Source organism: Astyanax mexicanus, chromosome 14, assembly GCF_023375975.1.
Source record: "Astyanax mexicanus isolate ESR-SI-001 chromosome 14, AstMex3_surface, whole genome shotgun sequence".
NCBI lineage: Eukaryota > Metazoa > Chordata > Actinopteri > Characiformes > Acestrorhamphidae > Astyanax > Astyanax mexicanus.
Window position 1 is genome coordinate 49,186,017 of NC_064421.1, and position 25,731 is coordinate 49,211,747.

General features: G+C 37.5%; 1 protein-coding gene across 1 annotated transcript; it reads right to left on the reverse strand.

Moving 5' to 3' along the window:
* Positions 1 to 899: 899 nt before the first annotated feature.
* On the reverse strand, positions 900 to 23,829 carry apoba (apolipoprotein Ba). Its single transcript, XM_022672520.2, has 29 exons — positions 23,697 to 23,829; positions 22,416 to 22,466; positions 21,830 to 21,942; positions 21,466 to 21,611; positions 20,831 to 20,978; positions 20,583 to 20,735; positions 20,337 to 20,461; positions 19,861 to 19,949; positions 18,845 to 19,292; positions 17,574 to 17,688; positions 17,301 to 17,444; positions 16,950 to 17,155; positions 16,613 to 16,817; positions 16,347 to 16,526; positions 15,833 to 16,048; positions 15,550 to 15,717; positions 15,060 to 15,265; positions 14,278 to 14,460; positions 13,925 to 14,055; positions 13,612 to 13,822; positions 13,265 to 13,437; positions 12,996 to 13,171; positions 12,625 to 12,746; positions 12,145 to 12,518; positions 4,398 to 11,951; positions 4,199 to 4,310; positions 3,976 to 4,005; positions 3,213 to 3,399; positions 900 to 2,321 (listed from the first exon to the last, which is right to left on the reverse strand). Exons 1-29 carry the CDS (start codon positions 23,749 to 23,751, stop codon positions 1,101 to 1,103), a joined length of 13,242 nt encoding a protein of 4,413 aa, XP_022528241.2. The 5' UTR covers positions 23,752 to 23,829; the 3' UTR covers positions 900 to 1,100.
* Positions 23,830 to 25,731: the final 1,902 nt, after the last annotated feature.

Genomic DNA, 25,731 nt, shown 5'->3' on the forward strand with positions numbered 1-25,731 from the left:
CACGTGAAGCCCACCTGCCACATATTCCACCTCCTGAGCCCCACCTCTGTGATCAACGTTTAAACCACATTTATATAAAGTTCTGAATCTAATGGCAGACGTTCCTCTGTAATATTAGAAAAGGGTTAAAGAGGCTGTATGAATGTGGAAAGCATTGCTCAGAGCGCCCCCTGGTGGCTCGGGCCCTTCAGCACATTCCCCTAAATCTCAAATAATGACCTGTTTATTTAAACCAGAGTGTTTCATAGTGTTTGAGTCTGAACTGCTTTTAAAATAATCAAAAACATAAAGAGCAATAATTAACCGCACTGACTGATTAGTGTTTGTCTTTTTAGAGATAAAACACTGAATAATAATAATAATGTGTTTCTCAGCCCTGATAAAGTTTTTCAGCCCAGCTTGTATCTCTCAATAGATATATATAGTATTGATAGAGAGAAAGAAAGAGAGTTTATTGATTTCATTTGAATCATATTTCCCAGTATTTTCTTACTCACTATTTAAAAGTGTCCTGTTATGTACAGCATTATCTATCCATAATGTGATTATTAACCAGCCTCTCCCTGTTTCATTGACCTGATGCCATAAAAGAAGGTTTATAAAACTATTTAAATAATTTTTTACACTGAGTAACTGAGTAACACTTTTTAATTCTATTTTAATAGAGTATCACCACAACCTCAATGAATCAGTTCAAGTCTCTTTAATTAAGGTCCTGAACAGTGAGTGTATGGAAATATGTGAATTTTCCAAAATGGAAGAAGGACAATCTCTGTTCTTATACAAACCCAGACCTGCGTGAAGATGGTCTAACTGTCTTTTTACGTCTCTACACTAAACTGTTTTATAGACATTGCCTAAAACTGCATTTTAAACAAATAAAATGTCTTTTGGCAGCGTTTTAATGCAAACAGAGACTTTATTTGTGCTGGAGGAGTGAGTTTAACCGTTTTTCAGCACATATTAAAAATTAGGGAAACAGTACAAAAATTATACACAACATATCACACATGATTTTTAAGTAAGAATAACACTTACATATAGTTTCAAAAAACAAGTAAACATTCAAACAAACATTCAAACAAGAAATGTTTAAAAATTTAAGTCATGCTGGGCCAGTCACTGAAGGAGTTCCAGTAGAAAGGCAGAGGAATATCCACGTCCACCTTTCTGCTGGAGATCCTGACGTAGGGCTGCGTGAACTCTGAGGATTTCTTTGCGTATTCGATGATGTCATCAGCGTTAGAGCGAAGCCGATTCTCTACCGCTGAAATAACTTCACTCATGTCTGAATTCAGACGCTCCAGAGAGATCTCGTTGTAGAGCTCCTGAACCCTCACTTTAGCTTGATCTCTGTAATCGGCTGCGTTTACTTTAGCGGCTTCGATCTGCCTGCTGATTTCCTGCATCACCGGCCGGTTTCTGACGTCGGTGTAGATCCCGCCGACGCGAGCCGAGAGCTCCTCAAACTCCTCCACCTTCAGAGAGGCGATGAATTCTCCTGCTCTCTGGATGCAGAGTTTTACAAAGTTACTCAGGTTCTGCAGGAGCTTCTCCAGCTTCACACCTTCCCATTTCTTCATGGCCTGGATGATCTGATCCTGCGCGGATCTCACAGCAGCCTTCAGATCCTTCAGGAACTCTCCACCGTTAATAACCACGTCTGTGCCTGGAAGTCTGAAGTTCACCCCGCTGATGTGTTTGGAGACGGTGTCGGCTATAGTCTCCATGAGGCCGGTGAATCTGCTGGCCGCCCGTTTTACCGCGGCTGAAACGGAGCGTCTCATCCTGTTATAGAGCTCCTGACCCGTCAGCTTCTCCTCCAGACCCGGCAGGTGGAACTTGGTCTCGCTCAGAAACTTCATCACAGCTTCTAACAGGACCTTGACATTTTTCTCGTAGCTTTTCAGCAGTTCCTTTACGTTATTGGAGACCCGGCTGCTCATCTCCTGCAGGTTTATCTCCGGCATCTTCTCCACCGTCCTCTTCACCATCTCTGTGCTTTGCTGACTCAGGTACTCGATGGAGTTCTGCATGGCGTCCATGGCTTTGGGGAGCTGGTTGTAGGCTCTGTCGATGCTGTTGGATACGGAGTTCTTCAGCTTTAGCGCGGCGCGATTCAGGTCCAGGCCTAAATGAGCTCTGTGGTATTTGTTGATGAAGTCGTGAAGAGCCGCTGTGATGGAGGGAAGTTTCTCCTTAAAGCCGTTCAGCAAATCGAAGAACCCGTTGAGCTGCCAGCTCGTCTGCAGACTCAGCTTTTTAGCGTTTTTCAGGGTAACTTTCATACTTAGAAGATCAGTGTCTTTATCTGGAGTCGCCTGAAAGAGAAAGAAAGAAAAAACACATTTAATATTCAGATTAATTTAGACAATTATCATGTGATTTTTAAATGAATACATTTGTACATTTATACATTTAGAAGCTAATTATCCAGTGGGTGTAGTATATGCACCACTGCCCTCAGCTGAATGATGGTTTAAAATTAAAGAAATGTATGTTTCATTTAAGGAATGATGCATCTTTTTCTGTCAGATTATTTTTTGCCTAATTTATTTTTACTGAACTCTCCTGTATCTGTAAATTTTGTGTTTAGTATTGTTTTATTATGGTAGGTATTTTCTGTTTTGTTTAGTATATTTAGTTTTGTAAATTTAGTATATTTAGTATAGTATATTTAGTATATTTAGTCATGTAGTTAGTGCTGATAATGACTTTAGCCTCAACACAATCATTTCAGAGCATTCTGAACGTTTGTTTTTCTTGAACACTAACTGTTATATTACAGTCATGTAAAATGGATTATAATTTACTTGGTAAGGTACAATTTTTACTTTACCAGAAATGTAATGCACAATGAACTGATAAATGTCTGTTATATATTCTGCATGAACAATTTCAAACATTATTTTGCATATATTCCTTTTACAGCTACATTTTATCACACACAGTTTTAATTAATGTTATATAGCTATTATCATTTGATCAAATGTAAAAGCACCGTCAATATATGCAGGTATTTATTATTTTTTTCTGCATTTTGGCTCCTATCCACTCAAATTTAAGAACAGGACTGGTATCTAAAGCTATGTGATCGTTTTTGTCTCTGTGTGGATGGAAATATTTTTCAAAAACAGAGAGATTTTTTTGCACACTTGTGGATTTAGCCCAAAACATCACATTATTAAATATTTTTCACATGATTTACTCACCAGGTATCTGCTGAACAGCTTCCCATAATATTGAGATGGTGATCTTCTTGTGAACTGAAGTCCGAGGAATCCGGCTGAAGGTGAGGAGACTGAAGATGTGATTCCGTTGTTGTAGGAAGCGTAACGGAAACTCACGTCAGTGAAGGTCTGACTCTTTACATCAACTTCCAGAGTGTGACTCGATGGCCTGTAAAATACATAAATAATATATTAATGAATTAATATATTTAATAAATAAATTAATTAATATATTTTGTATTTATACAGGTGTTTCCACATAAGATGTACAAATGTTAAAATGTGATTATATAAAGCTCCACTAGGTAGGATTGAGATTTTGTGCTCGTGGGCTCCCCCTACAGTTGTAGAGTGTAATAAATGTTTCAGGTGGATTTTAGTTTCTCTTTCTCGTTTTCTGGCTTTCACAGACATATTCGGTCTCTTTCCAGCTTCTGCCAGAGTGTCTGTATGTTAGTTTGTAAAGAATGAACCAGTAGTTCTTGTAGAACTGTTAGAACTAAAGGTTGGAAAGCAGGTCGCAGTTCTCGTGAGCGTTGGTCGTGGCCGCCTCGGGAAAACTTACAGAGTCTGGTTTGAGCTCAGAGGAGCTCCGGCACAGACACGAGAGCACCGCTAATCCTCCTATTACACCTCAATGCAGCGCTGCAGTGAGTTTCAAGCTGTAATTTTACTTCAAAAATCAAAGAAATCCTACCTAGTGCTGCTTTAACATAAAAAACTGTGTTAAATCAGCAACAATTACCTTAATTCTGAAGGCTCCTCCCGTTTAATTCTGTGGATGAAAAGTTACATTTAATTGAATTTTCAAGAGTTTTTTATGATATATGCACACTATGTTTCTCAATATCTTATCAAATATTGGTTTGATAACTTAAAGATGAATAATACCAATCAAAAAAGGTAACCATAGGGCAGGCAGTAATTAGGGCACAAATTAAATTGTGGGCACAAACATTAAATAGTACCTCAAGTTCTGTCTGAGGTCATGCTTCCAGTTGACTTTTACATCATCATGGATGAAGGTGCTTTTTCCATTCAGACTCACGGCTCCATTTTCAAGCAAGACCTTCGCATAAGCTGAATAAAACATGAATAAAAGTAATTAACAGGGTTTATATTTATATAGTAAACTATATACAGGACTAAATGAATATAAAATCTTACCATCCAAGTCGTACGCTAGGAAGGTCAGAGTAGAAGTGCACGCAGACTTCAGGGTGTATTCATATCCTGGCTCCTTGTTCTCCACTTGTGCAGTCCATGTGTTGTTGTAAATTGGGGATGAAACTTTGACAGTAGTCGAGAGCGCGCCGAAGTTTGGAATGAAGACACTGACCGGCAGAGGCAGAGAAATCTCCGGGATCTCAATCTTCTGCTCAGGAATGGTTATAGTTGGCATCTCAAAATGATAGATTGCTTTTGTGATGTCGTCCAGCTTGATGGTGTGCTTTCCAATAGTGAAAGTTTTGGGTAGAGTGAAGGCTGAGATGGTGATTTCATACTGAGGCAGCTTCAAAAGCAGGAGAGCCATTTTGTCCCTCATGTATTCGGTATCGATGTTAAACTGGGGAACTCTGACCGCTGGGAGTCCGGGTACGGTTACGTCAAAAGCAGGTGAGCTGATCAGTTTTGGGATTCTGAGATTTTGCAGATCTAATGTGAAGGAAGGAACATTGAGACTCGTTAGAGGTACGTCAAAAGTTGGGATGGTGATTACTGGTGGAATTGAAACGTAATCAGGAACATCAATGTGTTCCAGTCTCTGGTCCATTTCCCTGATCATCTGGGGGATCTGCTTCACCCAGTCGGGCACTGCTAGAGTCATTTCTGGAATGTCGAAAGTAACTCCATTCTCAAAAACTGTTGCAGGCAGTGCAAACAGGGTTCCCTCCATATTCTTAGTATAAACCAAATTTGTCGACACATTGAGGAACTGCTGCTGATCAGTGCTGGTGGCCTCATCAAACTTCAAGACATCCCATAGAGTTCTCTGGTAGACAGGCAGTCTGATGGACTTCAAAAATGCAAGACGACCTTCAAGGGATTCTGTACTCTCAATACGCACCTCAGCTTCATCATTAGACATCGTCAGATCACTGGCATGTTTGATGAATGGTAGCTGTTCCACGCCACTCCAGATGAATTTCTGTTTGTCCAAAGTCAGAGCAATATCGACGTTCTCAGCTATGCGAGCAAGGCCAAGGTCAGAGGACTGTGACAAATCAAAGTTAAGATTACCGGTCAGTGTTGTCAGTGGAACAAACTCAATAGTTCCCTGTGCAGAGTGAGCTCCATTAGTTGAATAGGATGCAATATTTATCTCATTTTTGCTTGAGTAACCCAAGGTGGCATAAACACGTCTAAGAGAGGCATCAAGAGCGAAGTTCTCAGTCATGTCGACACTCCAGATTTTGTTTTTCTTGTACTCAGCCTTACATTTGATGTCTGTTTTCATTGTGGAACGCAGACCGTTGGCATTCAGGTACAGAGATGCTTCATTATCGAGTGCTTTTGAAAAACTTCCTATCTCCAGCATCGCTCCATCTACCTTTGCCCTCAAAGAGTTCTCCAGAGAAAGGTAGGATGACAGTGTTTCAAGTGTGAAAGCATGATGTAGATTTCCATTTCCTTCACTTGTCATCATTGGGAGGTTGTAAGAATACTGTAGTTTGGTTTTGGATGAAAGATTAGGCTTGGTCTTGGGATTTCCAGCCAGTACTTGATTGAACTCCATTGTAAAAATGGGCAAGTTAATTTTGGCATTATTTGCAACAGAAGCCTCCATGTTCCTCCTGTTGAGGCTGATGGTGCTTTCATGAGAGTATTCTGCATTGTTGTGTTCCACTGAGACAGACGTTGCCACTTTCAGACCTCTCTTTTTGGTGATGCTTGTTGTTCCATCAAGTTTTGCTTTGAGGAATTCAAACACAGAGGTTGAGGATGCTCCCACTTTCACTACGATGTCAGATTGGTTGTAGAGACCACCATTAGAGCTCACACTGATAACTGGGGACTTGAATGAGAAATCATAGGTCACATTTCCTAGAGCTGGAATCATGATATTGTTCTGAATATCAGGGAGTGTAAAAGTGGGCAGCGTCAACTCTCTCAGTGTCTCAGGTACATGCAGGACGGGCAACTCCAGAGATGGAAGAACAAGGGTGTAGGACGGCACTGAGAAACCCATCATTGGAACCTTGAAGCTTGGTGTGCTGACCTCCTTGGGAATGAAATAGCCGAATGCAGGTAGCTCAGCTCTAAAGGCTGATACTTCAATGTTTAGAATTGGTACAGTGTATCCAGGGACAGTGAAGTATCTTGGGGGTAGGTTGGAAGTGTCAATTTTAAATTTTGCAAACTGAGTCCTGGCTTGGTTATAAGAGGTTGTTAGGGCATCGAGCGCTTTGTCTCTTGCAAATTCAAACTGTATTCCTAATATTTTAGCATTTTGATTAATGACATTGTAGACAGGCTGAAGATCTAGGTCAAAAGTATGCTTGTCAGGGTTCTTTTGATACTGGAGTTTGAAATCAATGTCAACTGATTGACGAGGAGTGGCCAGGAGGTCTTTTAATCCCAAATCTTCCCACAAGGAAAATTCTGTGATCTTTGGTGTTTTGGTCTCAAAGTATGGCACAGTCATCTCTGGAACGGTCAGAGGCACAGTCAAAAAGTCAAGATTAGCCTCACCATCCACGGATACAGACATTACTGCATCTTTCTCATTGTTCTCCAAGCTCAAGGCGTGGTTGTATTTGTACTGGTTGAACCGAGTGTGAGCCACCCAAGAAGCATGCTGTTTTTCACAGCTCAGATCCAGCTTATAATCATTCTGGAGATCAATCTTTGCAGTTAGTTTTAAGGGGAGGAGGATTTTAGAGTTTCCTTTATTTTTGCAATCAAGGCTTATCTCAAATGGTTGCGCCAAAAAGTCGCAGGTATTAGCCACGGTTCCGCTGACTCTTCCGATCAGATCTGCATTGTGTGAAGCTGTTAGTTCAACTTTAAGACCCTCCATTTGAGCCTTTCCTGTCACCTTTATCACACTTGACTTCATGAAAGGAGTCTCTGTCACGGCGCTGGCATCAATGGTGATGTAACTCAGGATAACTGACTCTGCATTGACTGACTGTTTCATTTTGAGGCTCTGGCTGTTGGTTTCACCATCAAATGTGAGCTTTGCTGTGCCGGTGTTGACACTGAATTCCATATTGCTCTTGTGGGTGCCTTCATCTTTGTAGTTCTTGATGGACCATTTCCCATTTGCCTTATTTTCAATGCTCACAGAAATGGTTCCGGACTCAAACTGAGCCTTAGCTGTTTTTGTCATCAAGGCTTGTGCTGTGATATCCATAGAGGGGACGTCCAGGTTATGGTTGCAAGTTGTGTCCATGGTCAGTGATATTCCATTCTTTAGAGCAAGTCCAATATTGTTTACAAAATCAGCTTTATACATATCAGTTGTGGCCTTAACAGTTGTCTTTGCTGATGCCTCAATTGACGGATTCTTCAAAGTGAGGGATCCCTCATGGTCAACAGAAAAAGCCATGTGGTCAACTTTTATTGTCTCACTAATGACCATTTTCTTCATCTTAGGGGTCTCAATTTGAAGCACTGTATCCAAAGTGTAGCCAAGAGCCTGGAGAGTAGATTTAGCTTGAGAGGTCAGAGTAGCTTTAAACTGTGGATCCGAGCTTTTAGTTGTTGTATTCTGGATTGCTGCAGTGGTCGTAACTGAATAGTAAGGAGACTTTAATTTGAACTCTCCATAAAGTTTGCCAAAAGCAGGGATACATGGTTCAATCTGAATTAGAGGCAGCTTGAGGTCAGGAACTGCCAGCATGGTGATGTTAAAATCCTGCAAATGTAACTTTGGAACGTTGATTTGGGGGAACTTGAGCTCTACGAGTCTGATCTCTGGGAAAGTGAAGTCAGGCAAGTTAAACAGGTAAAGAGCTCTTAAATCACCGAAGGTGGCCTCAGGATCCAGCTCTGGCATCTCAAATTCCTGAATGTTTTGAATGAATTGAATGATTTCATTTTTAATCATCTCAAAATCAATACCGATCTCATAAACATAGGCTAGGATGTATTGGTTAATGTGAATTGCGAATTCTGGGATTGTGATCTTGGATGGAAGAGAAATGTCTTGAAGTCTTGCCAGGCTTAGCTGAAACGCAGGGACCTCCAGTGTAGTAAATGGTAGAGTAAAAGCCTCCACTTCAATCTCAGCCACCCTTAGAAAATCCAGGACTTCTTCCACTGCTTTTTGGATTTTATCAAGCACTTCTTTATTCTGGGATATCTTTTGAACTTCTTCAATCAGGCTTTTTAAATGAGAGGAGATGAAGTCAATTATATTGGTGTAGGATTCACTTGCTCTTTGTAGGTAAACAAGGATTTCATCTCTGATGTCCATGTCATTAATCCTCTGCTTCATATCTTCAAGAGTGTCCTGGATCTTCAGTTTAATGTCCTTAATAGCTGTGGTGTCCATTACACCCTTAACCATCCTGTAAATCTCGGCCACCTTGGTGTTTTTAAGCTGCTCCAAATAATTATAGATAGAGGCTTGCATCTCTCTTAGGAATGTCCTGGACGCCTCAATTTTCTCTGCAATTTCATAGACCTTTATTTGTTCATTAACATAATTTGTTACTTTGCTGATTCCTGCATTAATTTCATCAACAAATTTGTTGTAGTCAAAGTTCTTTATCATCTCAGTTATCTTTAAAATATAATCATTTAAATCATCGATGGTTTGTTTGATATCAATTGATTTTAGATGATTAACAGTGGTATCCAGGAGTTGCAGGACTTTGTCTGAAACATATTCAAATGGAATGGACTTTAAAGCCTCTGCCATCATTTCAACTGTCTCTCGAATTTTGTATTGCTTGATGAGAATCTTTGCTTGGTCCAGGAACCTCTCCATCTTCTTTTGTATTTCATATTTCTCGAATAGTTCACCTAATTTTGAGTAAACGTAGTTAATTTTTTCCACAATTTCATATTCCTCGATCCAGTTGAGAAAGATATCCTTCATGGACTCCAGAACCTTTTGGATATCCTCAGAGGGAATGTAATCAGACAGCTGCTCCACATATTGAGCCAAATCAAAGGAGCTGATATAGTCTGTCACATCCTGAACTAACATTTTCATGTCGAAGGTCTCTATGACCTCTTTCAGTTCACTTACTTTCTCCTGAATTTTGGCTTTGATTTCATACTTGGCATCAAGTTCTTTCAACCACTTCATGCTGCCATCCTGCAGTTTCTGAAGATCAATCTGTCTGATTACATCTTCAATGGCACTGATGACTTTTACAATTGTTCTGGTAATTTCATATTTTTCATCAAAAGCCATGAGTGCATCTCTAGTACTTGTCAGAATTTCAGCCCAGGATCCACTTTCAACAAACGTTTTGATTTGAGCCTTTATGTCATTTACTTTGGTTGCCAACTCAATTAAGATTTTTTCTAGGTTTACTTTAAGGTTCTCCATAGATGCTTCCAGATCATCTAATGTGACAGCATAGTCTTGTGCCAGAGAGACCACTTTATCTTTGGCCATATTGAATTTGTTCTCCAGATCAGCTTCCTCTATAAAATCACTAACCATTTGTGGGACTTCATCCAGGTTCTCCCTGAACTGCCTGGCCAAATCATTGACATCCAGACCATTGAGATACTGCTGGAAGGACTCGAGAAGAGTGAGAACTGTAGTTTTCATTTTTTCAAAGGCAGCTGGAAGGCTCTCAGTGAAGGGCAAAGAAATGATGTGGCAGTCATGGTTCTTGTCGTACTTTAAGAAGCTGGAGATACTGAATTCTTGGCTCTCTGCAGCCTTATTGAACAGATTTGTTAGGAGCACTCCAGACATTTCAGCTCCCATTTCTGCTTCTTTGTTGTAAATGCTGATGTCCTGGTTGTATGCATGGTTGTTTAGCTTGGATTTAAACTTCCACAGCATGGACTGCTCAACTGGAGCCAACAAGCCATCAAACTTGTTTTCAACGTGAGTTTCAGCAGAATCTCCATTCGTCAGCATGTGTGTAGCAGAGGCTCTCCAGTCGTGAGACTCAGCAATTGCAAACGGTTCTGCTTTCAGGAGGAATTTACTGTAGAGTTGACCAGTGTGTTTACCATAGAACCTCACTGAACCATCACCATTTAGAATGGCATCAACAGTTAAGCTAAATGGCATAGCCATTGTACGGATGACATTCTCAACGCGTAGTGTCGTAGACTTCAGTTTCATCTCACTTTTAATAACAGAAGACAGTCCAGCAACATCCAGTTCAAAGTTGTGACTGACCTGAGAATCCAAAACATCAGCAGATGAATCACATTTTATGGAAGCAGACAAATCTGCAAAGCTGATTCCACATGTACTCTTGACGGTGTCCTCATCCTTGTATTTACCAGTGATGCTTCCGGTCGCATCTAATTTGAATGGTTCCATCTTAATATTGCTCTCCTTGCCGACGCTGAGGTCAAACATCTCAAGGTTATTGGCTGAAACAACTGATGCAGAAAAAGGTCTCATGTTAAGCTTAATATCATGGTTATATGAAGCACCATCACAGATGAAATTGTCTGTTTTGGAGTGGAAGGCCAGAGTCCACAGAGTTACGGTCAGGGTATGGGTACTCTCAGTCCTCATCTTCTGCAGCGTACCTCTCATGATGTTGGAGAAGGTCAGTCCCTGCTGGTTCAGACCCAAGTTCATTGTGTTTCTTGCATTACTATCAAAAACATTGCCTTTAAAAACACTGTTTAGAGAAGCTTCAATGTCTGAGATCTTGCCCTCTACTCTCAGCTCTGCTGTGTTGTCCTGAGCTAATCCTTTAGAAAGAAGATACATGGAAGCTCCTGTTCCGTCAACGGCGGCGTTGAAGTTGTTCTCGAAGGTCATGGAGCTGCACTGCAGTGTTGTTGTACAGCTTGTGGCCAAGCCAGTCAGTCCCAGGGTAAGAGTACCTTTGTGCATTCCTCGGCTCTCCTCAAAGGTAAGGGAAGCGTCTGTGTTGATTTCAAGTCCGTTACCATTCAGAGCCCCTGTAAGCAGGGAAAATGCTCGATTTGATTCATAATTTGCCTCGGTCTCAATTCTGAAGCTGACTTTTTCCCCTGTCAAGCCCAGCTCACTTTGAGAGTGGATGGTTTTTCCTAGTGCCTCAGCACTGAGATCTGACTTCAGGGTCAATTGGCCATCCTCATACATGATTTCACCTGTGTGCATCAGAGTATCATCTTCAGCACTTGTTTTGGAAACGATCGTCAGCTTTTCGTCAAGGTATTCTCCCTTGATCACAGTTTTCCCCTTGATGAACGAGGTGTCAAACCTCAGCATGGATTCCCCTCTTCCCCTGTTTTCTAGTATATTGGCGGTGTAGGATTGGGTGTATGCAGAGTTTGCATAGAAAGGACCAATTTTTAAGGCTCCATCCAAATTGGAATCTCCAGCCATTTCAAAGCCCATTGAAGTGACCTGAGTAGAATAATAGAGGGATGTATGAAGACCAAGTGGGCTGGTTACTTCATACTTGTAAATCGCAGAGCCTTTCATCTTCTCTATCACTTCTGTACTCTCGCTTTCAGTAACAGTTAAGCTTTCAGAGGCACTGAAACTGGCGTCAAGGAAATTGTGATTGAAGGATCCGTTTACAAGGTACTTGAAGTCATCATCCATAGTGCCATACACCAGGGCTGTACCTGTATGAAGACAAAAGGAGATATTCAAAACACGAAGTGGGCCTACACAGTATTAATATCTATTCCTTTAATTATTATCTGTTTTAGAATTTTCTTAAATCCCTTTTTATTCTACCAATATTGTACATCATTTCTATGTGTATTAATACAATTTATATGCAGATTTTTTTTTACTTGAGTGAATCAAACATACCTTCAACTTTATGTGAAAGAGCTGAGAGAGGAGAGGAGGCCATAACTCTGTATTTAGCGATGTAGCTCGGAACGTCAGCTGTGTAGTTCCCCCCTGAGACTGAACCCTCCCAGTCGTAGAAGTTGGTTTTGACTTTAGCAGAAAGTTCTGCGACTCCAAGCCGAGGGACGGAGAAGTCCAGGCTGAAGGGGACGGTGAACGAAGGGACGCGCAGCCGAGTTTCAGGTTTAATAAGGCCGAGGTAAGGGACCTGGACCTGAGGGAGGGTTATCTCAGAGGGGAGGTTTAGATGTTCAGATGTCATCCCAGGGAAGGGAAGAGGAAGTGAGAAGAATGCTCTTTCCTTGTTAAACTCGTACCGGAACAGTGCATCACTGAAATAAATATAATTATATATACATTAACAAAGACATATAAAAGTGATATGTACAATAATACCTTATAAATTCAACTATTTAGTAACTTAACACTTTTACTTACTGTTTGAAATACAGCTGTTCTGGTAAACTGGGCATCTGGATCTCTGGAATGTCTCTCCTGTTCCTCAGATTCTTCAAATATGGAATGTTTTCCCCAAACTTGTCCAGCCAAATGTTACCTGCCTACAGGTGAGGAAAAAACAGATCAATAAAAAGGCATTAACAACAATGATCTGTAGCGGTAAAAGTAGGTAATAACAGGTCAATAATTGAGATTAAAACATGTAGCGATAAGTATGTAGAGAGAAGTAGATTAATAGAAGAGATTTAATAATATTTTAACTGATTTCAAAACTGATCAATTATTAATTCGTTTTGTCAAATAATTATCTAATATAACAAAAGGGATAATGTTCATTTTGAACCACTCACCTCAATACCCTTCATCACAATATGGCGGAGCTTCATGTCAGTTTTTGCCACCTTCTGGTCGAGGATGTCGTCAACATACGTCTGTAGCTGCCTGCTGTACTCGTCCATATCCGGGAGAAGTTTCGCCAATTCAGAGTTCATATCTGACTTCATCTCCAGCTCAACCTTCTTCTCATCTGAAAAAAACAACAACAAAAGACCAATCAATGAAAGATCCAGACATGAATTAGGATTTGCACATAATCAAAATTAATATTTGATATTCCTACCGTATCTAAAGACGACTTCCTGCTTAGAGAAAGTCTCCGGGCAGTTAAGGCGGGTGTCCATTTCCAGAACAAGACCATTAGTGTTCTTCAGACTGGCCGTAGTGGAAGCATCCATCTGCAGAGCAGGAGCCGCCATCTCCAGCTCCAATTCAACATCATCCATGGACTCCACTCTGCTCAGACACAAATCAAACAGTGACTCAAACTAAACCTAATACCTTTATTTTACCATATTAGAGCATCGTTAGCATAACACACCAGGGAACATCTGAGGACATTCCCAGAATCAGCATATTCAAGTGTATACAAACTATTTAAACCTCAATTAAAAGCAGCTCATAGTGTACCTGGCCCGTCCAACGAGAGACAGATACAGATTCTTTTTGTTGGTGACGTCGACTGAAATTCCGCGTATCTTCTTTCCTTTTCTGGTGACGTCGGTCACTTCCACCTTCACAGCAGCCTCTACATCAAAGTCAGGGATCTGAAGTTCGCTGGTGAAGGAGTTCTTGTTGCGGTTGTATTTCAGAGCTGTTGTAGCCGTTGTGGGTGTGGGACCTAAAAAAGAGCAAGTGCTATAATGATATCTCCAGTGTGGAGGAAATACAAATTCATGTAAAAGACCGGACAGATATGTACATTATTTTCTGTATAAATTACCTTCTGCCTTCAGAGAAAACATCAGAGAATCGACTTTATGACGTCCCTCCTTTCCCTCTCTCAGGAGCTCATAGGCCAGAGTCGCTGTGTATTCCGTCACGTCTCCAGTGGGCTGAAGCTCCACAGCAAACCTGGTAAAAATTCAGATTAGTTAAAAGGAGTTATAAAACAATAATACTGTGAAATTAATACACACAACTAGAAAAGACCTTTAAACTTATCAATATCCGATCAAACACTCTAATCAGTTTCTAATCAGATTCTAGGATTATACCAGTCTAAAAAGACTAAAACCTCATTATCTGCTGCTCTACTGCATCTCTAATAGTCTGACTATATTTTAACCTGCTTACCGAGTTTCTCCAGTGAGGGGAAAGTAGGGGGCGCTGTTGGTTGAGCTGGCGTTTGAATAGCGGATTATAGTGCAGTACTTCAGTCCAGGGAAGAAGGGATTACACTCTGTAGCATCAGTCCTGTCCTCCACAATAGGAGACACTTTCCTCGTCATAGTGGACGTCAGGGAGAGCAGCTCATTGCTGTTTATAAAAAAAACAGAATGAATTTTACATCAAATATTCCATAAACTTTTAAAGCACTGTTTTACTATTATATTAAATTCAGTTTTACTCAGTAAAAACATTAAACATGAAAGACTTTATTGAATTTCTTTTTATCAATCTATAAGACATTCATCAGCCCTAAAAAGGTCCAAGGAATTCTAAACATCTCATTTTAAATAATTATCCTTTATTCATATTAACCATAATTCTGTTTCTGGCTTTCAAAAACATCAGTTATGTTATTTTACTAAATGCAAGCATTGCAAGTTGTGATGTCACACAATGTTGTGTATGTTTTTAGATCAATATTTTATGAATAAGAACAGATATAGACCACAAGAACTATACTAACAAAACCCATAATATAACTGACTGTCAAGACTGTATTAATAGTTTAAGCCGATGTGAGGCTGGCCTATATATCGAGTTACATTAACTTCTACTACAAGTTAAAAAAAAATTGTCTTTTGTCTATAAATGAACCATAGTAGAGATACAAGGATTTGTTCAAACAGCATTAAAATATTCCCCTTTTTCAGACCATCATAAGTCTTCCTGTACCGAGACTATCTTACCTGACGCTGATCAGCTGGGTGTTCCTCTCAGGTGTTGGGATGGAAAGCTGGACCTGGGTTCCTGTAACTGTGACTTTAGCGTTCAGGCCGCTCTCGTGATAAATGTTCGTGTGCATCTGAATTCCAGCATCAACAAACTCGGGGAGGAAGACGCCCATCTGAGTCACAAACTCCACTCCGGCTGACGGTCTGAATGTGAGCTGTTGCTGAAAACAGAAATCAAAACAGAAACTTCACCAATAAAACTGAGGAGAACTGTGATACAAGACCAGACAAGACATGACAAGACAAGACATCCTTAATCACCACACTTGTGATGAGCACAGATAGAATTTGACCTCTGCCTTTAACCCATACGTGCAGTAACCACACACATTTACACACATGCCTGTAGCAGTGAGCTATTACATTATACCAGGTGCAAGATTAATACAATTCCTAAAATCAAATATTTAAAAATAGCACTGTATTGTATTTTAAGCAATCTTACCATGCTACGGTCAAATGTCAGTCCTCCTGAAGCACCAGGGGCAAAAACTCCAGCCATTGAGAGTTTCAGAGGGAGACCGGCACCAGTGGGAAGTGTGAAGGCTTTGTCCAGGAACATGTAGTGAGCAAAAAGCTCATTATCGGTTCCAGATGACACTTTCCTGAAGACCTGCAGACAGAAGAAGTTATATTTTAGATGAGACGTACAGTACATGAGAAAATAGTAATAATGTAAATTCACAGATCAGAATTACAACATTTATAATGTGAATATTAATATGTACCTCTTTGGGCACGGTGCTGAAGAACAGCTCAGCGTATTTGATGATATTTTCAATCATGCCATTGAGTTCACTGGTCTTCATATAACCCAGTTCTGTTCCCATAAAGCGGAGGTAGGCCATGGCTTTGGGCGCATCTTTGTTTTCTTCAAGGTTTTTGAGGGCGTCGCCAAACTTCCCAAAGTTCTCCTTTATCTGGTTAAATATGTTTTGGGAGACCTGTAGAGATATTGTTCTGTAAATAAATTTCTGTTAAATTTTATATAAATACAATTTTGTCTCCATAAACTGAGTGTGGTGTTTGAAGATTTGTGAACTATTTAGAATTAGTTTACATTTCTACAAATTCAGAGGTAAAACTTGTGTGCTGTGCAGAAATATAGAACATTCTAAAGAGTTCACAACTTTTAATTCTATACTGTATAATATTTCAGTCATAAAACTGTAATAAAAGTAAAGACAAGTTGTGAAAACACACTGATCATTTTATTTAATATGACAGTATAAATTATATTACCTCTCTCTTCATCCTGTTGTCTTTTAAAGGGCCGGTCCATTTTTCCAGAACCTGCTTTGCTTGGTGCGGCACCTTATCATTGGCCCAGTATAAAGCTCTGGAGATAACATCAGGGAAGAAACCGTTCTCTCCAAACAGGGCATCAATAGTTGGCTCCAAACCTTCACCCTCCAGACCGATCTACAAAAGAAATGATGAAGTTCTGTAAGTAAGATCATTTAAGAGAAAAAAGAGAAACAGACTTAATTAATTTATCTGATTTTTACCTCGAGTATCTCTGCGCTGAAGGCATCAAGAGTGGTGGCTAACATGACTTCTCTGGGCATGAAATTAACCGAGTCAAAAATCACATTGCTCTGTACAGATCCGGCCCGCGGCACCGCCACCTTGTAATTACGGGAAAACTTGGTGAAATCTGCAGCAGAGAGGTTCTCGTCGTTCTCCAGGGCTCTCGTGATGTAGTCCTTTATTCTGTTAGAGATTAAATGTAAGATATTTCACATGAAACATGTTTAGAACATTTTTTTTGTATGCCATAAATTTGGCTAAAATTTTTGGCTAAAAGACTTCTTTATATATAACTAATAAACCTGTGAAACGTACGTCTGGAGATCAGGGTCAGTGAGGTCCATGAGGTTGCTGATGTGGGAGATAACGAAGCTCTTGACCTGCAGATTCGACTCGTCTCTCAGGGTCTTCAGCACCTCGTGTACGAGCTCAGGGTTCCTCATCAGCATCAAATAAGCAGCAATGCGTTTCTCAGCAGGAGCTTCTGCATCCTGATACTGATCCATCAGAGCTCTGGAGACCTGAAATCAACACAATAAACAAACTCTAAATCACCAGAAACACCAGATACAGTAAATCATAATAACACTGTTATAATCTGATAAAATACCTGGTTAAAGAAATCATATTGTTGAAAAAGTAAAATTGCATTAGAGTTTTTCTTACGTCCGGATCGATCTCCATCAGTCTGAAGCTCTGAACGGCCGACTTCTGAACAGACAGTGAAGCGTCACTCTGACGGATGCATCTCAGGAGGGAGGATTTCAGAGAGGGGAAGCCTTCCATATATTTTCCCATCACACCAATAACCTGACAATATTACAATATTAACCATTAAATAACTAATAGTATTTAGTAATAATGAGAATTTTATTTGATTTTATATGATTTTATTGATATTTGATATTTATTGATATGATTGATATTTATTATCAGTACCCTCAGTGTGAGGAAGGTTTGGTCCTGGTCTCCTGAACAATCTCCCAGCAGGAACTCCATGAATTCTGCCACTTCTCTCACCTCAGGGATCATCTGAGCATCTTTCAGTGGAAACCTGTAGAAAACAAACACACATATTTCATATTTCACACACATATATATATAAAACATTATTTTAATATCTAACACAGATTAAACATTTAAATGTAGGATAATTATACCTCAACTCTAAATAATAAAGATGCTTAAAATACATTTTTTCAAATTATAAAGAAAAACTAATAAGGACGATAAAGAACAGCCAAAATGTGATGTAAATGAGTTTCATATTATTCCCATTATCTTGTTTTATGTTTTTAATTATTTAATAACTATTGCCAAATGCCAATTGCCCAATATATTTAAGTGCAGTTTTATTTGTTTTTAATATTATTATGCAATGAATTGCTAAATTATTTCTAAATTATTATTATTAATATTTGTATTTATGAATTAATTATTTATTTTTATTAATAGTGTCCTGCACTATTTATAATTATGTAAATATCAGTATATTTTTAAATATGTTTTGTCTTAATTCTTTTTTTTAATAGCTTGTATAACCTGACAGCAAGAAATAAGTTGGTACCACTTTAAAATAAGGCTCCTTTATAAAGGATTTACAAATAGTTTATAAAAGAGTTTATTAATGGTTATAAATAAGTTGTGAATATTTTAAAATATTAATAAGCTTCACTTACAACATACAAACAGAAAGTTAATATAATATAATATAAAATTAATATTTTTCTAACATAAGTAATAAAATGATATAGAAAGTCATAGAAAGTTTTGTTGTTTAATATGTTATTAGAGTTAAATGAGTAAAAAAGTTATTAATAGAAATGTTAATGCTGACTGATGAAAAAAACTAAGTAAGATAAGAATCTAGTAAGATCTAAGGTTTAATAGTATAAACGAATGTAGATTCATTATTTGGTAAACAACAGGCCATTATTACACTTCCTATTCATGTGTTGTAACTGTTTATTAATGGTTTATAACTTATTTTATTTTATTTTATTTTATCTATTATTAAACCCTTTATAAAGGAGCTGGTACTAATAAGTTAACAGCAAAAAAAATATATTAATTATTAGTATTAATATTAAAATATATTTAATTTACAGCAGACTGTATTATATGACTATAAAATGATATATTTATTGAATACGGATCTAAATAAACTCAGAAGAGTAAAAATAAAAATAGAACATTTAAAAATCACTCACTTTTTGACGGTGTTAGCGAGGGCGTACAGGACGGTTTTGGTGGGACGGGTCTGGGCGGTGGTGAGTATGTCTCTGAGACGCTGTGGGTCGGGACGGGACAGGAGCGCCAGAGTGTATACCACAGCGTCCACCTCCCCGCCGGACCCCTCCAGACCTCTGAGGATCTGCAGAGCAGCACTGCTGCACTCACTGCTTCCACACTGCAGCAGAACCTGCCAGCTCAACCACCCGGAGATCCTCGCCATCTCCTCCACCGCCGAGGATAACGTCTCGTTCTTCATCCCGCGGACCTGAGAGACCAGTTTCTGAAACAGACGAGCTCTTTCCTGATTCCTCCCCAACCGGGACAGATCAGAGAGGGTCTGCATGGAGCTCAGGACGTCCTCTTTATTCTGACTGAACAGCTTCTCCTCCACTTCCTCTGGGAAGAGCTTTCTGTGCAGTGATCCTGTTTACAGAGGGATACAGCAGATATTAGATTATTACACTGTGTTTATTCTGTGTTTATTCTGTGTTTATTCTGTATTTATTCTGTGTTTATTCTGTATTTATTCTGTGTTTATTCTGTATTTATTCTGTATTTATTCTGTGTTTATTCTGTGTTTATTCTGTGTTTATTCTGTGTTTATTCTGTGTTTATTCTGTGTTTATTCTGTGTTTATTCTGTATTTATTCTGTATTTATTCTGTGTTTATTCTGTGTTTATTCTGTATTTATTCTGTGTTTATTCTGTGTTTATTCTGTATTTATTCTGTATTTATTCTGTGTTTATTCTGTATTTATTCTGTGTTTATTCTGTGTTTATTCTGTATTTATTCTGTGTTTATTCTGTATTTATTCTGTATTTATTCTGTGTTTATTCTGTATTTATTCTGTGTTTATTCTGTATTTATTCTGTATTTATTCTGTGTTTATTCTGTGTTTATTCTGTGTTTATTCTGTATTTATTCTGTGTTTATTCTGTGTTAATACTCAGACTGGGTTTTTCTGTTTGTTTGGTATTGGAGGATTCGCACCTTCATTGCTGAAATATCTGTTGTTGATCTTTGATGATTCCTGGAGGACGAGACTCTGTTTTACCTCAGAGACGATGCCGTACTGATCCCTGAGAGAGAAAACACGAGTCAGTCTGAAGTTTCTATTCTGAATTAGACACTTCATTAGAAAGGATATCAAACGGTTATTAGATTTATTAGATATTCTTTATTGCTGTCCTACAGTAGAGCTGATTCATATGGTAAAAATACTGCATTCTAATATTTAAAGGCATTTTTATGATACACAATATTTATCATCATATTTTGATATGCAGACAAAATGCAATAGTAATAACATACTCTTAAAAAACATATTTGTACGTATTTGTTTTTTCCTATTTCTGGTTTAATTGGTTTAATTTATATTGTATCAGAATAACCTGGGATAAAATCTTATTTTAACTTATAAACGAGAAGTTTTCATGTTTTCTTGTGAAAGTATTAGAGTTACTCACTCGTGAGAGAAGGGGATGAAGACGTGTTTCTCTCGGCACTGAGTTTCAGTCATGTGTTTCTTTCTGTTATCGAACTGATAGTTGCAGGTCTGGCTGCTGCTGATGAGCTTAGAAACGAGTCCATTCTGAGAAGAAGAAACATCTTTATTATTTATTAGTCCTTACGATTATTTAATCCCATACTCCAGAACTCAGGTCTGAAATAAATATATAAATGAACTATTCTGATTGAGAGGAGCTCAGTACCAGGCCCGGCGTGAGGGACAGCGGGCTGGTCGGGAGGTTCTGAGGAGAGAAGTTGCTGCACTGGGACAGATCTCTCTCCACCGTCACGTCAACATCGATATCTTTCCTCGAGTTTACAGTGAGTTCAGAGCTGCACAGGCCGTGAATAGTAGGCTTTAAAATAAAAAAACATGGGTTTATTAATAATACGAAACAGAAATATCACATATAAATAAATATAAATTCTTCTTTATTATAAACAATCATACCATTTTCTTATTGTGCTCCTCCTCCATGACAGGAGACAGCAGAGCAGAGATGATTCCTCTCTTGATGTTCAGAATGTTTTCAGGCTCATCCTCTTTAGGAAAGACAGAAACTTCTGTCACCTGCTCCACCACGAAATTCAGAGGGTTCCTGTGTAAAAATTACAAGTTTTAAGCAAAATACTTTCACAATCTGTCAGTACTTCAAATACAGTATTGTGATAACATTAAAAGTATTAGATTGATTTATGCTGTCCTTTCAGTTAACAGCTGTGCTGAACTCATCAAGAGTTAATTACTTGAATTTCTTGTCTCTTAATAAAGTGTTTGAGAGCATCAGTTAAAGTAAAGTAGTGAAGAGGTAGAGTTACAGGTATACAGTGAATAGTGAATATTTGAGTAATGTTCGAATCCAGGTTATGAGAAACAACAACTACTCAACTAAATAAAAAAAAATACTTTAAGAAGAAATGAAGGTCAGTAAATCAGAAAAGAAGCATTTTAAGAAGTATCATCAAGTGCAGTCACTGCAAATACCATCAAAAATGTTAAAATGATGAAACTGGCACTCATCAGAACTGCTCCAGGAAAGGAAAAACAAAGTTCATCAAAGTTACCAGCCTCAGAATAGTACTCACTTCTCCATGGCTGCCTGGAACAGGTCAGATCCAGCCACTGGTTTGTAGACGGGCTGACCCTGAGCACTGATGAGCGCCACTTCACTCAGGGCACAGTCAGCAGTACGGAGGACGAAGCTGCACGTCTGAGGAACCTCCAGCTCCACCTGCATATGGATACAGACAGATGGAAGATTTAGGAACATTAGGAACATTCCTGATGGATTAGATTATTCAGATTTTTGCTTCCAGCAGTATATTAATAATATATTTTAAATATTGTAATGCATTACTGTATCTAAACACAAAAAAACATCAAATCTAAACTTCTGCTGCTGTAAAAAAAACTTTAAAAAATCCACAAACTCTGTAATTCTTCTCATACCTTGCAGGTAATTCTTGGTCCGTTTTTGATGTTAGCCGTGCCGGACACTCCATTGGTGCTCTCAGCTGTGTAGTCGTAAGTATATTTTCTGAAGTTCTTGTATCTCGATTCCACTAAACATCAAGAAGGAAAAACAGTGACAAATTAATCAGATATAAAATATTAAAGCATTATAGAAATTGTTTTATAGCACACAAATCTGCATATAAATCTGTATTTAATTCTACAGTCTGTAGTTTCATATCTTCATATCAGGTTTATGAGATGTTTTTGACCTCATTTCATAAATGGTTCCAAATCATCACCTGAACCATAGACTTTTGGACCCGTCGCTGACGGAGTGAGTCAACAGATCCATCAATACTGTTGCCTCATAAACAGCAGGACCAAGGTTCAGAGCTCCTATCTTTAAGACTGATACCAATAGATCAATACAGGCTAATTACCTGAGTCTGATCAGCTACAGATAACACCGCTCTCACACAAACAGCCGTCTGCCTGGGATTAAAGTCTAGTCCTGCACTGAATCTTATATTAATCTCCACCCTTCAGAAACATAATAAATACAGATTAATTATAAACTTACGTGGGCATAGTGATGGCTGTGAATCTTCATCAGTGACTTCAACGCTCGTATCTAACGGATAAACCAGAAAACATTACTTTCTTTATGTTCAAAACACCCAAATTCAGAAATCTGTTCATTCACAAAAACATGCCAGATTATATTCAAATCAAAACGTCTGAACATAAAAAAAAAAATATATATATATATATATATATATATTACCTTATATACCTTATATAACCTTGTTTGGTAAAAATTAGTTTGACTTTACCCGTATATATACAGTATCAGTCAAAAGTTTGGACACACCTTATTAATATATTCTTCTTTATTTGTATAATTTACTACATTGATTAATAATAAAGAATTAAAAACTATAAAGGAACACATATGCAGTTCGGTTTTAGACAAAAAAAAAAAAAAAAAGCTCAACCCAGATGTTTGGGACGAGTTGAAGCTCAGAGTGAAGAAAAAGCAGAAGTTCAAACCTAGAACCTTTTTAAAACAGTTGGAGAAAAAAAACAGGTTCTTCCTCATAAAGACTGAGAAAATCAGCCAAGAGTGGGCGGAGTTGTCAGACATCAAAGCAAAATGAGCTACTCTAAATAATCTAAAGTATAAAACATAGTTTGGCTTATTTAACACTTCAATATTAATCTACAATACTAAAAATACATTACTTTTTGACTGATGTATATATATATATATATAATTTAGTGATGCACCGATATAAAACAACTTAAATTATTTGTTAAGAAAAATTGGATTAATAAATACATATACATAACATACAAAAAAATTAAACAGAAGCAGAAACAAAAATACAAAAGAGAAAATACAACCCAAACCACACTCTAAAAATGAAAAGTAAAGGTGTTTTAAATGGTGCTCTGATGTAATGGATTTTTGGTTTAAAGTAAACCCTGTTTGTAGTAAAGATGAGTGAGTGTGAGGAACAGAGGAAGGTAATAAGATAATATTTTATTGTTAAATACATTTTGTTATATTTGTTGAGTATATCATAAATATTATCAGCCTATTAAAAAAAATAAATGTGTCCTCAGTATGGGATAGTTTTAAAGAATGTGATAAATACATTGTATTGTTAAATTGCCTTTATTTGTCGTGATAAATAGCTCAGATTCTTTAGACCTTTAAAATGTAATTTTTTATTGCATCAGTTAAAATAATGTTTTTTTAAAAGAGAATTAAAACTAACCTTATTTATTACTAGCATTAAAATCACCAATACATAAAAATCCTTATTTAAGATTATATTAAATAAGATGAAGATCTTACCCGCGAGAGCGTAAGCACTGAGGAGAAGGAAGAGGCAGAGCTTGATGTCCCCCATGATGGGCTCCAACAAAGCTCCAGTAGTTCCTCTTCTTCCGGTTTTGTAACAAATTCCCACTAAACTGAATTTCAGACAGATCTACCTGAGCTTTTATAAAGATCCTCCACCCTGATCATCCTCCTCCAATCACATCGCAGCAGCAGAACGTTATCTACAGCTTTCCAAAGTCCTTCAGCAACCAAAGTCCAGAGAACTCAGGACTGACGCCTGTTTATCAGCATGAAATATTCAGTAAAATACTATAAAACTCATTATTTTAAAGAACCGTACATTACTGTAATGGTTTTAATATACTGTATATCACTTTCAGTCGACCTGATCAAATTCTTTTCCTGTGATATTTCAGCGAAATAATGAAATTTAATTAATGAAATTTGGGGCGGAGGGGTGACGATGTTTACGGGGGTTTAAATCTGTTTAGAATACGATAAAACTCATAACTAATATCCAGGACGCCTCTATCAGAGAAATCCCAGTTGTTTAAATCTACTTTGAATGAATGTTTGCTAAAGAAAAAAGGATTTTACCCAATTTCCAATCACAGCTGATTGATCGAGGCTCGTCTGGTGAAGCAACAGGTCTGATTTATTTGAAATCAATATCATTCAGAAAGACAGATTTACATTTAGAAAAATTTTATTTTATACTAAATTTAAGAAGCTAAACACCAGAAACCAAAATAAACTGCTTTATTTAGACAATAAGTGCATTTACATAATAATCTGATAACAATATAATTTCAGATTTTGCTATTAATCTGATCTGGGGTATTATCGCCTGAGTACACAGACAACAGGAAAACTCTCTGGGTTTACATTAGTTAAGAAATAATCAGATTTTTATATTTAACAGGCAAATAGTAATCAAAAATAATAAAAATCTAACAGCAGAGTTCGACCAAAACCACAAATTTACTGTCCTGAATTTTTGTAAACATGGACCTTTTTCACTATTAAATACAGAATTCTCTCTGTTTCTGTAAATACAGAAATATATCTCCTTTATAATACATGTCTTTAATAACTGTGTAACTACTGGTAAAATATTCATTTTTAACATTTAATTACATTGGTACATGTTATGTAATTTCACTTGTGTATAAAGTATTTAATATTCAGAACAATCACAACCCTAATTACCTGCTACATAAAAGCTCTTAGAGAAATATAAATGTTCACACAATTTATTCTACACACACTTTTATACATAAAATCCCACAATATAACATGAAATTACACTCGCTCTATTACACACAAGTCAAAATTGACATTGAAACACACACATGCAATTACATAAGCTGTACCACTGTAATAAATCTGTACCAATGTGTTTTTTCTGTAGTTACACTGTTATTACACTGTAATTACATGCATGGATAATGTGTAATTACACAGTTATTAAAGACACTTATTATAAAATGGGACCTTTGATATTTTTAATGAAAACTGAAAGAGTATTGAGAATTTAGAGCAAGAATATTCATGAGAAATCCAATTACTGAGACTAGATTTATTCTGTTCACATGACCATTTAAATAATCAGACAGCTGCAGAAACCTGATTATAATGAGATTATTGAAGGAATGTTAATACACTCAATTTTTTATATCAGAATTAAATTGAGAGTAAAATACAGTCAATCAATCAGATACATGAAATTAATTATTGAATAAATTATGATCAAAGTGTGACCATTCCTCTCCCTGTTCAGAATGTGATCCAATACCTTAAATATAATTAATGTACAACTGTATTTATCTTTTATACATAAATTCAAACACAAATTAAATTTTGTTTATTGGGCTAAAGTGCAGCGTTTCTGGTGGGATAAAGATAAAAAAAATTAGGATATATAAATAAAGTAGGTCATTTGGTTTTAAGTTTACAAAAATGCCCTTTATTGTATTTAACTGCATTTTTGTACAAAAATTTTACAAATTAAAAATAAATTTAACACTATTATAAGAGAAATCAAAGA

What these genes read in the sequence shown, in the direction of transcription:
- apoba (XM_022672520.2), bottom strand. Translation starts at nt 23,751, where the DNA reads ATGGGGGACATCAAGCTCTGCCTCTTCCTTCTCCTCAGTGCTTACGCT. An exon ending in TTCCAGGCAGCCATGGAGAA is followed by an intron (nt 20,979 to 21,465) that starts GTGAGTACTATT and finishes ATTTTTACACAG; the next exon opens with GAACCCTCTGAATTTCGTGG. An exon ending in TCAGCGCAGAGATACTCGAG is followed by an intron (nt 16,527 to 16,612) that starts GTAAAAATCAGA and finishes TTTCTTTTGTAG; the next exon opens with ATCGGTCTGGAGGGTGAAGG.